A 21,110-nucleotide genomic window follows, 5' to 3' on the forward strand; every position below is an offset into this window, starting at 1 on the left:
TATCCTATTAAATAACATTTGATAGGTAAAAACTGTACACAAAGCAAAACATAAATACATTATTAGCAGTAGCAATTAGAAAATATCTAAGCAATGACTGGAATGATTCAAAACAAATAAATATTATGTGCAGGTGTCAGTTATTCAGCAACTGGGAAAGGTTTTCAAGGCACTTCAACAGATAAGCGTTCATGGAGTCCTGCCTGGTCTCTGCCTCTGTAGTTGACAGACCCACAGAGAGAGAAAGACAGACAGAGAAAAGAAGAAAGGGCACGTCAATGATTTTCTTTTAAAAACATGTAAACAATGGGAGGCGTTGGGAGCCGGGCCAGACGTGCCTTCATCAAAGTGAATGAATGAATACCTTTCTTGGTGAGTACGTGTGCCTCCTCCAGCCTCGATCGAACAGAGGGACTCTTCAAAGTCGTCTTGGCCTTTGAGGAGGAATTACAAAGACAGATTAGGAGCAGTTGTGTCGATGAGGCTTTGTCCAGGGGACCCAACGTTTTCTATTTATAATCGGGAGAGGGAACATAAAATATGTGCTCAGGTGCATGAGAGAGGATAGATTCTCAAGCTTGCATCTCTATATTTCAACTTTGTATGTTTTTTCGTGAATTATTGCCCTACTTCGTCATATTACACTACTAGTGTCACACAAAATCTTCCTGGCCAACTCAAACTTTACTAACCACTGCTCTTAACTGCAACTTCATGATGAAACAGTCATATACAGTATATGCGTAATTATAATGTAATAATAGCCCTTCAGTCCTGTGACTTAATTAAAAATGCCATTGCAAATGTATCAGCTATAATCTCATCAACTGCAATATAACAGCATATATATATTTTATAACAGCAATATAATGTAAGCACAATATAACAAATATTTTTAACAATGACTAAAATGTAGTAAAAATATACGGTAGATTTTTACAAACAAAAGTTGGCCTATTTGATTCTCCTTAAGTTTAGAATATTTAGGCTATGTTCCTTAAATTAGCCTATATATTGAAAAAAGCTCTCTGAGGGTGTAGTTTTGCACATTAATCTATTTGACTAGATCACACCGATGTGCACAGTGCCAAACAGTTCATTAAATTCTCTGCATCTCCGCACGCCCAATATTGAACCTCCTGTACACGCATGCATAGTCCATTCGCATCTCCACGCGCTCACAAGTCAATCCATCTCCGTTAAATGGAGAACAATTGCCGCACTTCGGTTCTGGACAACCGCCAATCTAACTGACTTCCCACTCAGCACATAACTCTCTCAGGTCCTCGGCAATGATACGCACTCCAAGTGGAAGTCAATCGGTCAACAGTTTGTCTGGATGCTGACGGAAAGCAATGAAGTAATAAAAAGAAAATAAAACATGTAGAGGGAATGGGGCCCGGCCTCTGCTGCGAGGGGCGTGGCCTCCGCCTAAGGCGTCTATGGGGGGGGCCTTGTAACCATGGTTACAAGGCAAATGAGTGGACATCCCCTTGAATGTATTCACTACAGCAGATTGTACAGGAGTCCTGCACAGAGTCACAGATGCTCATGTGCGGCAGACTGTTTATTCGATGCTCACTGGCTGGTGGAATAGCTGGGTCAAACTCTACAGCCAGGTTAATATCCGGGTTAGTTATGTTCCTCCATGGCCTCAATAGTGGCCAGCCTCTCCTCCTGAAGCCGCAGTCTCTCCCGTTCCTGCCTCCTCTCCTGTTCCCGCCTCCTGTTCCTGTGGCAGCCTCTCATCATCTTCTACCAGCAGCTCATGTGCCAGCCTCTCCTCCAAGCCCTGCACCAGCCTCTTGTCCTGGAGCCTCCCCTGTTCCTGTACCAGCCCCTGTACAGTACTGTATGTGTACCGGCGTCTCCTGCAAGGCCCCTAATGCCATCTTCAGACGTGCTAGCCTCTCCTCCATGGTCTGTACCAGCCTCTCTTGTAGCCGTATCCGCATATCCGACAGACTTGACGCCGGGCACAGCACCCCCTCAGGTCAATATGCGATGCGTCTCGAGAAACGTGAACAAGACACGAAGAGATTTCTCGCATTTATAGTCAGGATTCATTCCAGGCGCATGAACACGCTCACATGCTAATGCAAACATCAGCACAATATGCTGATACAACCAGCACACTAAACAAATAGATCTGTGGCATAAAATTGGAACAGACTTTACAAGGATACTTCAAGGAATCTATTGAACTAAGCTCTGATATGTGTGTGTGTGTGTGTGTGTGTGTGTGTGTGTGTGTGTGTGTGTGTGTGTGTGTGTGTGTGTGTGTGTGTGTGTGTGTGTGTGTGTGTGTGTGTGTATTTATACCTTCTGGTTGTTATGGAGTAAGGCCCAAAGTGCAGAGGCTCCCATAGAGCGAACCTCTGTCTCTTTACTTTCCAGACAGGACACCAACACACTCCTGGCCTTGTCTGAAAAGACATAATGTAGTATTAAGATGACATAATGTAATACTACTTACTATACAGAACAGAGCTGCAACTAGCAATAATCTTCTTCGAATTTCTAAGCTAGCAATCGTTTTTTTGAATGCCAAAATGTTGGTCGACAAATTTACATTTTGTGATGTCAGTGGCATCATAACTAACCTTTTACAACAACCACTTTCTCACAGAGCAATTAAAGTACTTCCACTTGAGTACACAAGGAAATGTGGTCGCACTGTAACCGTCACGGTTTGATTGCAAATCTTTGAGATGAATGTTTTATAAAACAATGTGCAGGAAATGTGTGGAAATCTTTCCACAGGAAACGACTGAATGAAGTTGCATCACTGACACCCAACCCTTCCCTCCTAAGATCTCAACAGATGGTATTACGAAAGAAAACAGCCATTTTCTTAGTAAAAGACTATCTCTTCAGTATTTGAAGAGATGGTCTAATTCTTTAATTACGTTTTACTAGTTTCTATTCTATCTTAGTGTCCGTTTTCTAGTTTCTATTCCAACAATGCTTAAAGGGGTATTTCACTTAAAAAAACTTCTGGGGTCATTTTCACTCTACATCTACTCCTGCCTTACACACCACAGTATGCATGATCGATCCGTGTCTTGACTATGTGCAACAGCAAAGGCAATCAGTCTGTGTTACCTTATTTGACAGAAATCTATGCATTTTCCTGTTATTTCTGATCATTTGATATATAAATATGTTTATTATATTTTAGTAAATAAAAAAACCCCAATTTCAAAACTGGATTCAACAGATATTTTTTTATTATGGCTGATAATTTTTACAACATATTCCTGATGGGTTCTACAGTTCTTACTTGTTATATTTGTTATCCATCAAAACACATATTACACCCTAATGGAAGTCGATGTCGCTCTTATTTTTATTACACTCTTATTTCACCAACCAGAGGTCAAAAGCTTACTCTCATACCACTTGACGTGCTATATATAGTATATTGCATATACAGTACTATGCAATGTTCTATTATGTTCACGGAAAATCACTGATCGTTCATGTCAAACGAACTTCATCACTGGTGTAAATGGAAGGCTTTGGTAGCAGCTTGCTGCATAAAGGCATTTTCAGATAGGAAGCAATTGAAGCGCCTAGTAATTCATGTTTAGCCTATTACATACTACTAGACAAGGGCAATTTCTCCTATGAAGGCAATCGAGCAGGTGCTTGGGCATTGGTTGGCTCCTATGTGTTGCACATACATGCCGGACTCCACAAGTCGGAGTCACTTGTTGCATTTGCACTGAATTGTCAGGGACTCTTGTCATTTGTCTCTCTCATACCGTTGGCGAGGACGTGGGTCTTGTTGGCCGGGCAGAAACAGAGGTTGTGGAGGGTGAGCAGCGCAGGACGTCGATGTGGTGCCAGGTCTACCAGCAGCTCCAGGGCTCCGGTCACCTTGAGGATGCTCTGCTGGCCATCTTCACCGAATGAGAGGCTGACCAGCAACCTCAGCCACAGGCCCAGCACCCCCCCGCCACCACTGCCACCGTGAGCAGCGGGAGCAGACTTCACCCCTCCTGCCTTGGGAATTGAGACCATCAGGAAGGCCTGCAGGAAATTACTCTGGAGGATAGAGAGACACGAGACAGGGATGACATGAGAGTTTGGGTGTCATTATGTGGAACGATGTCTTATTTTGACGGGGCTCCTGTCTCACATTGGAAAACAACCGTGTTGGCCGGCACTGGACTGAAATATTAAGGGATGAAATTTAAATTAATTAATTTATAGACCGAGAGGTTTTTTGTTTTGTTTCCATTTTATCGTTTGACGTTGCAAATCTGCCCCATGTGTATTGTATTCTCTGTTGCTGAATACCCCCACTAGGCCTGGGGTGGATGTCCAGATTAGAATCACATGCCTCCTCTTATACAGACAAGTCATTAGCCACTTCTTTTCACAGCAAGGGGTCTTACCAGTCCTCCGTGTGTGGTGGTGGTTCATGCTATCTCCTGCAGATCCCCCTCCCCACTAGTCTTGCGTAGCCAGGCAACTATTCCACAATCTCTGAATGCTATATAGAGTCTGGGCCTACACCTCCCGAAAGCCGAGAAAGGAAGCCGTCATCTGTTTGTCATTTCCGTTCAGGAAAATATATTTTAAAATGTATTTAAAACATATTTTTTTTAATCCTCATTTCTGATAAGCAGCAAGCTATACAGTATACTGTATGCTTTGACTACCGGACTGGTAATCAGTAGTGCATATTTACGAGACTGAAAAGACGAAACGGAAGCGTGGAGAAGGCGGGACATCTGCCTTTGCCTTTGCATTAACTGTATGACGGAAGCATATGAAGATTGTGTGAGTCAACAGTCTAGTTCGAGAGATTACCTCCCCCACTGACTCATTAGGAGTCGCTAGCACAGTGACAAGGACACAATCCCCACTCCTAATCTCAATGCCTCACCAGGTTAGTTTAACGTCTAGTAGAACAGGTTATACCTCACAATGGGGCAGGAAGGACTGTGGAGGTACAAGTTAACCTGTATTACAGAGGCTATCACTAACCAGATGTACAGTATACATTATTAATGGAAGGCAACTAGACCCTTGTCTCCTTTCAACTGAAACATTATTCATTTATTTTTGTGGCAGAGTATCTCATCCACCATACATGGGGCAATGTGGTGTATGCATAATATGATATATTAAAATTCAGCATCTACAAACCAATAGGAAGGATAGTAGAATAACACCTATTACTATTAATATTGCTTGTTATAACTCAAAATTAGTTAATCACACATTATTTTAGATGTAGGGTTAACTACGGTATATATGCACATTGGCAGTGGTGCTAGGTTAAAAGTAGACCATAGTTTCAATTCACCTGACAAAGATCCACTATGGATCGAAATGCTGTCTTATTTGTTGCTGAATAAAGAAGTCTAAACCATAGCTCGTGTGCGGGTTCCATCTGTAAACTTAATCACACATTGCACCATTTCTTGCGGTATTGGCGCAGGCCTGGTTGGTTCTCACCTTTTGCAGGAGGCCCCTACAGTCCCGGGACATGGCCAGGTTAGCCAGCAGAGAGAAGGCTAGCTTCTGGACGGGGCTGTTGTCTGCTGCCAACCCCGATGTCAGCTTCATGACACAGTGCATGAGGGTGCTGCTGGGAGGCCCACGGCAACCTGGAGCAACACCAGTGCCACCGCCGCAGCACAGAGAACTGCATGCTGGGAAGAGGAGGTTAAAATAAACCTGATGGGTGTTAAGTCAATAGAGAGCAAACCCACACACACACACAAAACGTACTTGCATGCATACGCACGCTCCCCACCAGGAGGAAAATGTGAAATGTGTGTGTGTGTGCAGGGTATAGCGTATTACAAAGCACTTAAACAGGACATCAGAGCTGCAAGAAAGCTGCCTGCAGAACAAAGAGACAGTGAAAAGATGTCTTTGTGGTCGCATTAACAGACAAGCGGGGTGGCTGAGACAAGAAACACAAACTTTAGCAGTGTCAGCGGTGAATAGCCACCCTGTCCAGGGTAGTAGAAACATAATGTGTTTATAGTTTAAAACACCACCGAAAGGGGAACTTGGATTAAATCTTTTATCCAAGGCCTAAAGGCAGGGATAAAGATGACAGCCGGGCAGCACCTCTGGGTCCTGGAGGCACAGCATATTCAGCGCTCGGCTTTGATAACGTGTGCTCCAAGGCTAAGGATTCAGAATTGCAAACACAGACACACAACGCCCCAAAATAGGAGACACTAGAACTGGCAGATAAAAATGCCTTGTTTTGGAAACATGTTCTCATGAGCATCATTGACGCAGCTCATTACCGCTCTCGTTTGTGGGTTACCCAGGAAAGCAGAGCGGAGATAAACAAGCAATAGATAATGGGAATGTTAACGAGACGTTGCCTGACACTGATTGACATCGCTAATTTGAAGACACGGCACCCTGTTGAGGGCATGGTGTCTCAGGAGAGACATAGCTAGCCTGAGGGTGCATGGTGTAATACTAAGCCAGGCTTCACGCAGCCTGAGCACTACCTGCTGTTTGGATAACCTTCAAAGACCCACAGAGCCCACTTTACTAGCGCTGGCCCCAAATATTAGAATATTCAGATGCTTGTTCCAGCAGGTTGCTATTCGAACATAATGTCACGCAGAGCTGACGATGGGTGTATAATATGCTTAAGCTTTCAATATGCTCCCATGTAGAGCTGCCGCTGGCTGCATGAGGGTGTTTTAGCTAGTGCTGTGAGGGAGGGACTGTCTGGGGCAGTTGGCTAAATGGCCATAGTGATCTTTATAAATGTTTAGCCTTTTTACCATTTTATTGCTGCTTCACAATACTACTTTATAGGAAGGACTACAAGTTCAGTTAGAGCTCCTGGAAAGTGCCCTTTATTTCACAGAAAATTAAGGTCAACAGTTGGGTAGTGTGTAGCCTGCATCTCCAGTCTGCATATAAATGCAGATGTATACTGTAGATAGACCTTTTCTGTGTGCAACTTATTTATTTCCAAGAGCACTTGGCCAATGAGGTCCCACGCGATTTTCATTGGATAGCGCTTCACTGATAGCACCACCCACCACAGTGGTTTAGCAGATGTGGACGTAGTGGTGAGTTCAGTACACGCTTCTGCATGCCAGTCTTTTTACATTTATGTAGGGAGCTAGCGTGTTAACATTAGCTAGCATAACATTTCAATGTATTGAAATACATTTTTGTATCACTTGACAACAAGGAAAAAACGCTGACAGCAAGACTTTGAGGCTTGTGTCGTGAGGCGAGCCTCTGTTCTTTTCATGTAGTCAGTTAACATGGTAATGTTAGCTACAGTAGCATAACATATGAATATTGAATGTAGTGAACAAACTAAAGAATGTTCTGTATAACAAATGGATGGCTTTTTACTGTACATGACTCAACAAGGCAGGTGTGCCTACAGCGACATCTTGAGGCTTGTGAGGCAGCTGAACAGCCGATGACCTCACGTGTCGACTAGCGCGCCGTTCGAGTTGCAAAAAATGTAGGGTTGTGACAAAATTCATATAACAGTCATTGTGGTATTGATTAATTGAATGTATTAGTAGATGCAACAATCATCACCTGTTCTTCCACGTTCAAACTCCTCTCCCTGACAAACTCCTTACAAACAGCCGACTCATGCAAACCTAATTCAAACATGCCGACTATGTGTGAGTCAACTATAGAATAAAGAGTGACCATTTGCCGTTACCTCTGTGTACTTCTCCTGACAGTATAAAGATGTGTGGAACATTGATGTTGGGGGGTGCTGGGGGAAGCTCTGGAGGGAGATACTTGTCTCTCTCTGCTGTGATGAGATCTACAATAAAGTATGAAGTTTGATTCCTGACATTGCAGTCCTGCATTTTCCTGATCTGTTTAACTTACTTAAAGTAACATCAAAAGCTGCCATTACAGTTGGAATAGTTAGTACCGGTAGTTAATAGTAGTATAATGTATACAAAATATATATTGTTATGAAACATATTTGAGGTTTAGAAACGTAATGGACATTCGACGTAGCTAGATCCTCTTATCTTAGCTTGAGAAGATGAGTCTGGGGTGGGCGGTGCCACCCCATGAAGTGCTATCACATGAAAATCGGCCTGGGGTGTGGCCATTTATCAAGTACTCTCGAAAAAGTAATGATGCTACCCGTCTTCAGACACTGATTTCACCGGTGTTCGTTAGTTTGCGCGCACACACATGCACACGCACACACACACGCGCGCACATACACACGCGCACCTGAAATGAATAAGACAACAGCCGCTGATCAAGGTTTGACACCATGTCTCTCTGAATATAAACCTAGCCTGTTTCTGTCACTCTGAATCTTCTGCAACATGTCTGCTGCTGTTTGGCCTGCCATGCATGCAGATGCTCACATGATGGAATGCCAAACTCTCAGACACAGGGGACGCTTTGTGATTCCCCACAGTGTCTCTCCCGCCGGTCTGAAAGCTCCAGCAATATACATACAGTACAGTGGAGACAGCCTGGGCCCCAGGAATCCTGACAGTGTATCTATTGTAAAGGCACAGGCAAGCTGGCGCTTTCAGCTTATACAGTGAAGACAGAATGCTGTTCAGTGGTCATGGGAAGGACAATGTGGAGCATGGTGGGGAGCGTGTATGACTCAAGTCGGATTGCTGACCGCAGACGGAGGCAATGGGCAGGCACGGGCCAGGCACAGTGCCTGCACAAACACACCGACACATGCACTGTATCGTCGCTGTCGGGAGAAAACCTTGTACGTCCGAAACTGTTAGTTTTCAGGAAATGTAAAAAAAAGAAAAACGACATTAATTTACGAAAAAACCTAAAAAGTTGAAATATGGAGATACAAGGTTTCTGCCCGATAGCAACGAATACACAAACACACACACAGACCTGCGGTGCAGTTGGCTGTGTAGACGCACAGAAGCTCCAGCACCGCCTCCATTGTCGGATCGTCCAACAGGAGCCAAGGCCAAAGGGCATGGAGCACTTGCGTCAAGCGAGCGTCTGTGGCCGCAACCTACACACACACACACAGAAAAATACATTCACAATTTAACATAACCCACAAAAGCTTAAATAGGAGCAGGACCATGTACACACACACACACACACACATGTGCACCCTTGGTTGAAAGTAATAACATACATTAGGGGAACCTTGATTTACACTACAGCACAAACACAGATGGCAACAATCAACATAAAGTGCCTCAATATTTTTGCCCAGTGTGCAGGGAAAGCAAACAATGAAGACAGTAAGGGTAAGGCAAACGTTATAGACTAGTTTCCAACACGGGCCGGCCTAAATGAATGCAAGCTGATCCACTGATACAGCAGGGCTCACGGCTTTAGTTGCTCGCTGGTGTCGTGCTTTGAAAGCTCTACAAGCTCACAACGTACCGCGGTGCGACACGTTCAAGTGAGCTTGTAAATCTGCTATGTTTGGTGTGCGATGTGCAAACAAGTATAAAGTATCAGGCATTAAAGGATCTACACCATGAATTAAAACATATTTTTTTACATTTAATATCATATTGTTTATGTCTCTCAAACATTTTTCAAAAGGTTTGAGCCTAAATCAAGCCTCAGATATACTCATTCCAACTAACTTCTCTCTGGCTTATAAAGCACTTTCACCTGCAATACCACATTGTCCTAATTTGGCACGTGGCGCTATTGAGCCAGTTTGTATGCATGTTATCTCCTGGTTCTGTGTGGAAAAAGTTTTAAAAAAATGTATATATATATTTTTTTTATGTTGGAACTGAAAAACGGGAGGGATGCACTGCTAGTGACGTCACTTTCGGGGGCAAATCAGTTTGGCCTGTTTTGAGACCAATTTACATAAAACCCCAAATATGCTGTGAAAGCCTGAGTGCTCAAACTGGGGTATTTTTTGGGATAGAAGAGAGGTAAGGGAGACCAAAAACACACAAAAAAGAAGAAAAAGTTCAAATTCATGGTGTAGTCCCTTTAAAGAAGCTAAACTTGCTGAGATGTAAACAGGGGGCAACGCTCATTTGTGGTTTAATTAAAAGTCAATTATCATAGTGGAATAAAAAAAGGGGGGGGGAAGAAAAAACAGACAAGGAGGCTTACTTTGCAGTCATCGTTGCGGTACAGAGCGTTGCGCAGGATCTCCGCCATCAGCTTGACTTCTTTTAAATAGCTCTCCTCCTGATGGCACAGATAGAAAGACACACCGACATCACCAAAAATGTGCGTACATACAAATAGTAACATTCATTAGACCTCCATTTAACCCATTTAGGCCTGAGGACGATTCTAAAAACGCCTGTTTTCTGAAAAAAATCTAATTTGTATTCAAAGAATTCAAAAGACTTTGTTGCTATTTTTAACTAATGTGACACAAATGCTATCCCCGATTGGAAAAAGACGTATGGGTTACAGCAGGTCTAAATGGGTTAATCCACCTATAAAACAATAATCAAGTTAATAAAGCAGGGTATATCTGTGGAGAATTGCAACAGACATATTCACAATATCCATCTAGATTAGAAACTCATTCACATGTAGTCTAAATCAGTGGTTCGAATTCAACTTTTTAGCTAGAGACGCAGGAGAGAAATTTGATGTCTCTCGGGACCCAAAATAATGAAAATAGCCGATCTACAAGCTCAAAACGCCTTGCTATGCAACGTGTTGAAAGCTTGTAGATCTGCTATTTTCACTACTTCTTATACTTTTTATTTATTTATGGAATTGCTTAGATTCTTTTGAAAATGTATGAATTTTGTTGAATAAATGTTTTACATTTATTTGTATTTTCTGAAAATGTTTGATTTATTTATTTTTTTAAAATCTTTTGAATAATATTTCAAAAACTTGAATAAACGGGGGGAAAAACAGGATATTTTACACGCAACCCATAAAAATGGGTCTCGACCCACCCTGTTTGTCTAAATCAGCCTCGCATTGCAAGGCGTTGTGAGCTTGTAGATGGGCTATGGTGTAGAGGGGAAAAGGAGCAAACCAAGTACAGAGCTAACGGTCAAGTTTACTAACACATTGAGTGCCAAAAACGGTCCGGACCGTTTTTGAGAATCCAAACGAGGTGTACCAAAAACGGTTATAACCGCTTTTGGAAAAAAATATTAAAATTTTTTATTAATTATTTTCCTTCACAGCACCAGGATATATAATTTTTCTAAGATTTAGATTTTAATCCACTTCCTGGTTAACTTATGACTTCAAAAGCCTGTATCTCGGCTCCTGTATACTTTTTTTTTTACTATGTATTTTTGACTATTTTTGACTATTTTCAACTGGCTGCAACTATGGAACGGATTACCGAATGTTTTTAATTTTTTTCCCCCGATTGTACGAGACCTCTATGTGTGTAATGAGGGGATCACCGTGAGGACGGTGATCACTGAACATATTTTGTGACTACTTGAAAAAGGTTCAAAAATTGTTAAAAATCCAGGCACTGACTGTACCCTGTTTTAAAAAGTATAAGTATAAGCTAAGTATAGAGAGGGTTTACAGTGAGTGGTTAAATGTCTGAAATAAACCAAAAACATAAATATGTTAATAATTACACAACACTGATGATAATCAATGAGTCCTGGGGGTTCAACTCTACTTCATCTCTCTCTCTCTCTCTCTCTCTCTCAGATAAGGGGTCCTTGGCCTGAAAAACCTTGGAGACCCCTGGTCTAAATGGTTTGTGGCTCCGATGGGAAGAGAAGAGCTGATACAGTGAATTCATGTGCAGGCAGGCAGCCCCCCCACCCCTCCCCCCCTCCCTCCCTCCTCTCACCTTCTTGCGGTGAGCAGCCTTGCCTGGTCGGATGGACTCCCTGTAGAGATGGCACTGGCTCTGTTTCATCTGCTCCACACAGCTGTCTATCAGACCAGCTGAAAGACACAGAGACACGGAGGGAGTGATGGGATCAGACCACGTAACACAGATTCTATGTGACATATCGTTGAAACCTCGTATGTCCAGTTACTTTTCAGGAAATGGAGATTTCAAACTTTTTATTCGATTTTTTTATTAATGCAAGAACAAGGCTTCTGTTTCAGCATGCTAACTTTCCAGGAAGTAAAAAAAAAAAAAGAAAGGCTGTAGTTTCTATTAGCCTCGAATCCCCATTGATGAAGTCATTGGTAGGCAGGTTTCTGAACTGTCCACAGTCCACCAATGAGACACAGAGTGGTGCTCTGACAGAAATGGTGCCATTTTATAATGAGCATTAGTGAGGACCAATTGGTTGAAAATGGGTGAAATGCTCCTCCAACTATTGTTTATGATACTCTGTAAAAAAAAAAGAAAAGGAAATAGCACTTGGTTGGAATTCTCTACACTGATCTATTATGTCTTCCAAAGCAAGTAGATATACAGAATTTGTATTTTTTCTATTTATAAATAATAATAATAATAATAATAATAATAATAATAATAATAATAAGGCAATAGCCAAAGTCCTGAAGCATGGATTGTAAACAAAAAAACTGTCCTGAGGAATCCAGGGCTCATAAAAATGAATACATTTCTACACTCCAGTGGAGAGAGAAGCTGGCCCGGGCCCTAAACATTATTAGGTACAGTATATTGGGCAGAGAGAAAGAGAAGCCTGATTTTCGCTGCGCCGGTCGACCTACAGTACAAGCTCGCAACCCATCGTGTGCGCGACTCATTGCGAGCGTGTAGGTCGGCTAGATGGATTAAAGCAAAATAAAATCTCACGACTGAAACATTTTGTTCGGCCAGGTCCTAATTTAACTGCGATTTGTGTAATCCATGTATTCCAAATGACTGAAATCAGTCGTGGCGACTGAGAACTTTAATCCAATGGGACTGGGAAAGCATCTGTCATTTTTAGATTTCTTTGGCTATTTTTTGAATATACATATTTTTTCAAGCGAACACCTTTTAACTCAAATCTTTGCTTCTGGGGGGGTTGGCAAAATATTTTCAGATGGGGGTCCGCGGCCAAATATATATAATTTTGGGGGTCCTTGACATAAAAAGGGTTTGAGCACCACTGATATATAGCAACATACATTAAAAAAACTGTTTTGTAGAATCCCCAGATGGAAAGATTTGAGTTACAAATGTTCGCTTTAAAAATATATATATTCAAAGATTTGCAAAAATTTTCACGATTTTTCAAAGAATTGCCAAAACACCATCGGTGCAAAACGAAGTATGAATGCCAGGGCTAAAGCTTACCCCTGGCAGCGTGGGTCTGAGCGGGGCGGCTGCAGGCGAGCACAGCCATCATAGCCCTGGCTGTCAGTCTCTTCAGAGGATCCTGAGATGACCTCCTCTCAAAACTCTGCCATTCACACCCAGGAAGAAAGTCATTACACACACACACACACACACACACACACACACACACACACACACACACACACTTAAGTTATGTCTTCAAGGCTTTTTTGCCCCTAGCATGCCCCTAGCATGCTGAGGTAAGGCTCATGCAAAAAGCTAGACTGCTCTTATTATTCCATAATTTAACCTCAGGGAAACAGCCACACCATGTTTATGATGCTCTAGTGTGTAGAGTAGTGGTTCTTAAAATATTTTCATGTCAAGGACACCCAAAAAGGTTTATGTATTTGGCTGCGGACCCCCTCCTGACAATATTTTGTGCCAGGGAACCCCAGATGAGAAGATTTGTACAAAATGTCCAAATCTCTGAAACATTTTCTATATATTTTTTAATTCCATAATAGCCCATGTATAAAATAGAGCTAAAGTGGTTAAAGTGATTTTGATGCTATATTGATCCATTTTGGGAAGCCCCCCCCCCCCCCTCCCAAGGGCCCCTGGGGGACCTCACTTTTAGAGAACCACTGATTTAGAGTACATGTTACCTGCAGTAGCAGTTCACACAGGTGGCCTGCAGGGGGCCCGTTCAGGATGTCAGACAAGGGAGTCACAGGTTCAGAGGTCAGACCGGTGACCTCCACAATGTGTCTCTTCGTCTCTTTGAAGAAAAGCACACAGAGAAACTGTAGCGCCACCGTGTGGAGGTGAGGATCCCCGAGCCTCTCGCTGACACACACAGATAAGGTTCCTGCAGAACACACACAGACACACACACACACACACACACACACACAAAATAAATGGAGAAGTGTTTTATTTTCTTGGATGAGAGTACAACACATACAGCACCTCGGGGAAATAAAACAGAAAATCCCTCATGTCCTTCTCTTATGGACAGGTGACAGGTCATAGGGTTGGCTGGACGAGGAAGGGGGGGGGGTGTGGATAATCCTCCTCTTGATGCCTGTATTTACCCCTGTGCCGTGGGGAGTGTGAGAGTGGAGTAGAGATGTCATGGAGTTCGGGCCTGAAACTACTCTGCTGTGGGAGAAGCCATTGAGGAGATGAGAAGTCACAGCACTCTCCATAAACACACGGATGAGTAACCTCCCCATGTTGTTGCATGTGGTTTCTTGGGACCACTGTTACTTTAGAGCAGCGGTTCTCAAACTATGTGTCGCGACCCAAATTGGGGTCGCAGGAAGGTGACAGTTGGGTCGTGCATTGGCAACTGAAAACAATAATAATAATCAAGAAAGAAACCGACGACGACCCCAACTCAGATCAAGTTTTCCACCAGGCAGCTGTGTGTATTTTCCATATCTCGCCCCTTCATCATCTCAAGCCGACAGACAGTAATATACTTCTCACTACATCCTGTTGCATGTATAATCGCGGAGGCCGTCTGGTCTTTTGCAAGTTCCAATGTGTACTCTGCTATTTTGTGATCGGGGCTGTCTCGTAACTAAAGCACTGTCCATATAAAGTTGATTTGAGTTGATTCATTCAGGTCAGGTATTGTAACCTGTACACTCGCAATGGATAGGTTTATTGTCCGAAGCGGTTGACCGTGCGTTCCAAATGCTAGCAAAAGAAAGGCAGAATCTAGTAGTAGTAACACCAGCACTACTTAAATGAAACGGAATAAAATAAGTTATGATCCAAAATACCTTGCATGTACTTGGATTGGCCATAAAGATGACCCGAAACCACAGTGTGTTGTGTGTTACGATATCCTTGCTAACGAGAGCTTTAAGCCAAGTAAATTATAGCGGCACTTGGAAACTAAACATTCTGAATTTAAAATGCAATCGCTGATCTTTCATGTGACGAGCTGCTGAAAGTCAAGTTCACCGGACAGGCCCTCGCAAAGTTCTGGATATCAGTCCGGAACGAGTACCAAGTGTTGTGTAATGCTGCGCTGAGAAAGCTTGTCCTCTTCACATCAACATACCCTTTGTGTGACCGGATTTTCGGCACTGACATTAATAAAGATATAAATACAGATCTCGCCTCAGAGTAGAAGTGGATCTCTGCCTCTTTCTCAGCACAATGCAGCCACGTATCATGGAACGGTGTTCAAACGTACAAGCGCACACTTCCCATCTATGTTTTTTTGTTCTTGAAAAGAGCATGTGAATGCATTTTCATTAAAAAAAATAGGTTCTGGCAACATATTTTGGATAAATATGCCTCGTTTTATAAATGTGTATATAGAAACAAATCTGTTGCTTTTGTTGATAATATTCTTTCATTTCATTGATAACATAGTGTTGTAATTTCATTTTCAAATAAATATGCATGTTTATGTTCAACAACGTGAGCTTTTATTTTGATATTCTTTATTTCCACGTTGAAATAGCGGTAAAAATAAAACGTGGAAAATCCAAGATCAAATGGGGTCGTGGTGTAAAAAAAGTTTGAGAACCCCTGCTTTAGAGCACCTTTTTTAAATAAACCACAACCAAGGTTAGGTTTAGGTTGTCTAACGAGGCATACGAGACAGAGCTGGCCGTGGGCTCTGAGATCTCCACTCCAACAGAACATGTATTTTAGGAGGGCACACGCTTATAATTTTGTTTTTGTATAATCATTGTTTGTGAAGGGCCTATTGGCTCAGGCGGTAGGAATCTGAAGGTTCCAGGATTGATCCCTGGCGCCTCCTGGCTGCGTGCCGAAGTGTCCTTGAGCAAGACACTGAACCCTTAATTAATCCCGATGAGCAGGTTGGTTGCCTCGCATGGTTTCCTCCTCCATCGGTGTGTGAATAGGTGAATGCGCAGTACAGCGCTTTGAAGGCTCGGAAAGACTTAGAAAAGCGCTACATAATGCAGTCCATTTAGCATTTACCCTAAACAAATCCTCACTGCCCAATCACACCCAGAGGAAGATGAAGATGAGAATTATGAGGCGATGTAGCATAAGGCATGTTTGTTCAACACATACCGGTAGTTCCAATGAGTGAAGTTTGGAGAGTGACTTGCATCTTGCATCTGAGTCATTTACTTTGTCATGTTCCCTCATTAATCCATTAGGACCAGGAACGCATTCTGTGTCATTTTTAGATTTCTTTGGCTATTCAAAAATAACAGATATACAAGCTTGTAGATCTTTTTTTTTTAAATATAATTTAAAATGAGACAGAGAGAGATGCACAAATAATAAAAAAAAAGGTGTGTGCAATTCTTTGAATATACATATTTTTAAAGCAAACATTTTTAACTCCAATATTTGCATCTGGGGGTCCCTGGAACAACATATTTTGAGATGGGGGTCCACGGCCAAATACATATAATTTTGGTGGTCCTGGACATGAAAAAGTTGGAGCACCACTGATATAGCAAGATACTGTTAGGATTTTTAGATATGTCTTTGGCCGCGGACCTCCATCTCAATATTTTGTTCCAGGGACCCCCAGAAGCAAAGATTTGAGTAAACAATTAAAAAAAACTACATAAATTCAAAGATTTTTTTAACGATTTTTCAAAAATAGCCAAATAAATCAAAAATGACACAGATGCGTTCCCGGATTGAATGAGTTTTCTCTGACACGCGTTCATGCACACACACAAGACACAACAAAAGGTGGCGTATCTGTGCACCTGCAAAGGCCTGCCAGCGCCTTCCCAGCGCAGCGGAGACAGATGGGTACGCCGCTGAGCAGTCCCTCCTCACCAGAGTAGCCAGGAGCGTAAACACGTCTGCCCAGCACATGCACACCGCGGCCTGGGCTTCTGCATCTTGAGGGAAGAGAGAGAAAACTAGGTGAGTCACAAATAACAGAGAGAGATGCACAAAAAAAAAAAACACACCACACAGATGTAAAATATCCCACTAGAATATGCCTTTGTGTCAGAATGACAGACATCTAGTTGCGCTTGAACCACCAGTATTGTACTCGCTGCAGGTAATGCACTGTCGGATATAATTCACATCCCTATTTAATATGAGGCTCAAGGGGTTCATTTGATTTGCCTTGATTTGATTTTGGTAAAAGAAATACGAGTAAACACAACATCGTCTCAGTCGGTTTGGAAACCTCGTATGTCCAAAAACCGTTGCTTTTCGGGATTCAAATGCAAAAATGGCGAAAGTAGCAGATCTACAAGCTCAAAACCTGGCGCGAAGCGACACATTTTGAGCTTGTAGATCTGCTGCTTTTGCAGATCTGCTACTTTTGATGCTTTTGTTTGACGCTGTAGTATGATCAAGTAGGGAGTTAATTTAGGAAAACTTAAGGATATGGAGATAAGAGGTTTTTGCCCGACAACCGCAATATAAGGCTTAAGTTGCTCATGTTGCTCATTGTTTATCCCAGAAAAATCCATGTGAAAACGTCTCCTTAACAAAGTATGACTGAAGACCTATAAGAGTTACATTTTTATACTGTCAGTCAGTATTAACACTCAGATATTTTGTTGTGTACTTTACACATTTTATAGGACTATAATTGCAAGGTGTGCACTACAAACTAAAGTTGATTCTGTATATTTTCTGAGGTCACTTGTGATGACTCCAGGCAACACATTGAGATAAGACTCCTCAAACTCACATTTGCATTCACTCTACCTTCTAGTATTGGCATTTGCAGTAATCTTAATGCATAAAACACACCCAGTAGTTACGAATTGTTTATTGACAGTATGCACTGTTTTACTAATGCTTTTGCTCTTTGTTCAGTCAGGTAGACCAGTGGTTCTCAAACGTTTTCAAGTCAAGGACCCCCAAATTGATATGTATTTGGCTAGGGACCCCCCATCTAAAAATGTTTTGTGCCAGGGAACCCCAGAAGAGAAGATTTGTGTTAAAAACATTTTTCAAAATCTTCCAAACATTTGAGATTTTTCAATATATACATATTTTTTGCAGATGTACAAGCTCGCAGCGCGGCACAAAGGGACGAGCTGTGAGCTTGCACATCTGCTGTTTTTGAATAGCCAAGGTATAAATGGATAAAGTGATCATACTAAGAGACTTGATTGAGAGAGGGGGGGGGGAATTGTTTGGTTGATTCTAGTTAGTTCTGAGTCCTCCCCTGTGTGTGTATTGGTTTGGTCCACCACCATTATAAGTCTCCCTCATGTGTCATTATATCAGGTCTGTTAGTTGAGTTCACTTCCTGTTTTGTTACACGTTATTTTCATTAGAGTTACTTTCTGTTGACCTCTTAAGGGTCTATAACTTGTTTGGTTGAATCTTTTGTTAATCATTTGTTAATTTGTTTTAAATTAAACAAACCTTGAGTTTGAAAACCTGTGTTGCCTTGTACTGCTTGGTCCCTCACATCACTCATTGACCTTGGAACAAGACATCAACCTGGAATCTGCCTATCAGATTATGAGATATATCTTGTTGGCAAGTAGACATTTTGGCCTAAGGGTTTGGACTAAAATATGTAGGGTTCATCCTCCAGGGAGCATACAGGCACACAGCAAATTCCATGGCAATCCAGCCAGTAGTTCAATCTTGTTAACGAAGAGAGTGTTTGTTCGACAGACAGACTGATACTTAAAACCTGATTCTCGCAAAAGGGACACCTCAGACAAATACAATCGTTAGTCTATTCCAATATAGGTAATTGTTGGCAATTAACAACCTAAATATGAAGACCAGCCTTACAAACCCATTTAATCTCATCTCATTTTTCTTCAACAGAGAGTACGGGACCCCTAGGGGATCCTCAGAGTTACTACTGTACGTAGTTACTATAGTTACAACAGAGTGTCCGGGACCCCTAGGGGATCCTCAGAGTTACTACAGAGTTACTACGCGCCGTTGTGAGCTTGCAGATCGGCTATTTTCGATCTGCTATTTTCAGCGAGTTTGTGTAGAGGGAAGAAAGAGCTGACCAAGTACAGAGCCAATGGTCACGTTGACTAAATATTGAAGGTTTAAAAGGTGAACTGTTTGAAAACACACATTAGCATGAATCCAACTAGCTATGAAATCTATGAAAAAGTTGAATCTGCAACACAGTTTTATACAATATGTAGTGGGGGTCCCTGCTTCATCTCTCTCTCAGCTAAGGGGTCCTTGAAACGTTGAAGACCCCTGCTCTAAAGGAAGCAGTTACCATACTGATATTGACGGTGGATATTTTGTTGGTGGTGCCAAGTTTGTAAGGCGTATTGCATACCACATGATCCTAAGTAATTTCCCACTAGCTTCGATCAAAGAGTCTACACAGAGTTTACATTTTAGTTTCTTCTATCTTAACGAACTTTGGCATTGCGGTTTTTACCCAAGTTGTCGGTATCCATTGTGAGGACCGTCACCCCATTGGCCAGCAGCGGCTTCAGGAACTCCATCTGACCAATGAACTCCTGAGTGGCCGTCACACATGTCTGTAGAAACTTGGAGAAGCTGGATGTATACTGAAGTAGGGTAAAAACCTACAGTATAGTACACATGTACACAAAACGATACACAAATGATGTCAGGTACACATACAGCATTTCACACATCAAAATAAATGCACACATTTGCGAGTAAGAGTAAAGGCCAATGTCCACAGCAACAAGTGTTGATTTCGTCGACTAAAACTATGACGAGAAATGTTTGTCAACTACCTTTTTTCACTGACTAAAACGAAATAAAAACGAAATAAAAACTAAGCTACGATGATTAATACTAATAAGACTAAATATATTGACAATTTTGTCGACAAATAAAAACTAGACTAAAATGTTAGTGAGGTACGAGTGGAGAAGAGATCCAGTATAACTAAAAGACAAGTCATTTTATGTTTGGTTGCGTCAGGTGTTGCACTCCAACATCAACGCCATCAAGGCACCGCCAAAATACATTTTAGTCGACTAAATCAACTGTACATTTAGTCAACTATGACCTTAGTCGACTAAAACTAGATAAAACATTCCAGATGACTAAAATATGACTCAAACTAAATGGAATTTTATTCAAAAGACTGACTAAAACTAAATCAAAATGTGCTGTCAAAATCAACACTGCACAGCAAGAAGCAAATCCGGGCCTCAACAGAGCAGTATTCCACCTAAAACACAACCTGCTGGGGTGCCCTCAGACAACCTTTCTTGACAGCAGCCCTGACACCATACACACTAGTATCAACCCCATGGCATTTGCCGGTGAGTGATGATAGCATAAAATTTGGATGAGAGAGTGTGTGTGTGTGGGGGGGGGGGGCAGATTGTCCTCACCTGAATCTTGATGTCTTCCCTTTCTCCGGTAGAGGTGTTTGGATTCTTCAGCTCAGCCAGACATTTCTCTATGGGGCCTGCATCCACCAGACTGAGGAACAAAAAATACCGTGGCTGTCGGGTGGAATCCTCGTATGTACAGAAGACATCACTTTTCAGGATATGGAACGAAATTTTTCAGAAATAGTGAATAGCAGATCTACAAGCTACACTGTGTAGATCGACTATATTCACTACTTTTGGTTGACACTCTTGTACGACGAAATAGGGCATTAACTGACGAAAAAACTCTAAAAAGTTTGAAATATGGAGATAGGGGGTTTCTGCCCGATAGCAATGATGTGACGGTGAGAGACAGCAGTGTGTGGTTTCTAGTCTACTTTAGAAGAAAGTAGCTCAAGTGGATCTAATAGAGGAGCAATGCATTTTTTCTGCCCTTACTTTCCGTAACTTCTGTATTGCAACATACAGGGTGTGTTATGATTTGTACAGCAGGAGAATTCACAATGGAAACAGCCAGCATCTCTCTGACTTTGACATCCTCGATGACTTCATTTACACTCCCTGGGTTATATAAAGTAATCCAAGGTAAGTCAAGTCACATCTAATAGAAACAAACAGTTGTTTGCAAGAATATGCAACAGCAT

The 21,110-nt window shown here is 42.0% G+C and overlaps 1 protein-coding gene across 1 annotated transcript in view; it reads right to left on the reverse strand.

Moving 5' to 3' along the window:
• Positions 1 to 21,110, reverse strand: part of rttn (rotatin) — a 76,198-nt gene continuing 55,088 nt past the window's right edge. The window contains exons 37-49 of the mRNA XM_080417833.1: positions 20,464 to 20,554; positions 19,527 to 19,677; positions 16,888 to 17,025; positions 13,831 to 14,033; positions 13,181 to 13,286; positions 11,765 to 11,862; positions 10,081 to 10,158; positions 8,872 to 8,998; positions 5,473 to 5,669; positions 3,768 to 4,050; positions 2,323 to 2,426; positions 365 to 434; positions 1 to 216 (exon numbers count right to left, since the gene is read on the reverse strand). Coding sequence (XP_080273959.1) covers positions 137 to 216; positions 365 to 434; positions 2,323 to 2,426; positions 3,768 to 4,050; positions 5,473 to 5,669; positions 8,872 to 8,998; positions 10,081 to 10,158; positions 11,765 to 11,862; positions 13,181 to 13,286; positions 13,831 to 14,033; positions 16,888 to 17,025; positions 19,527 to 19,677; positions 20,464 to 20,554 — 1,726 coding nt within the window. The 3' untranslated portion in view covers positions 1 to 136. The remainder of the gene's footprint in view (positions 217 to 364; positions 435 to 2,322; positions 2,427 to 3,767; positions 4,051 to 5,472; positions 5,670 to 8,871; positions 8,999 to 10,080; positions 10,159 to 11,764; positions 11,863 to 13,180; positions 13,287 to 13,830; positions 14,034 to 16,887; positions 17,026 to 19,526; positions 19,678 to 20,463; positions 20,555 to 21,110) is intronic.

This window comes from Gymnoscopelus braueri (assembly GCF_963280865.1).
Source record: "Gymnoscopelus braueri genome assembly, chromosome: 21".
NCBI classification, from domain to species: Eukaryota; Metazoa; Chordata; class Actinopteri; order Myctophiformes; family Myctophidae; genus Gymnoscopelus; species Gymnoscopelus braueri.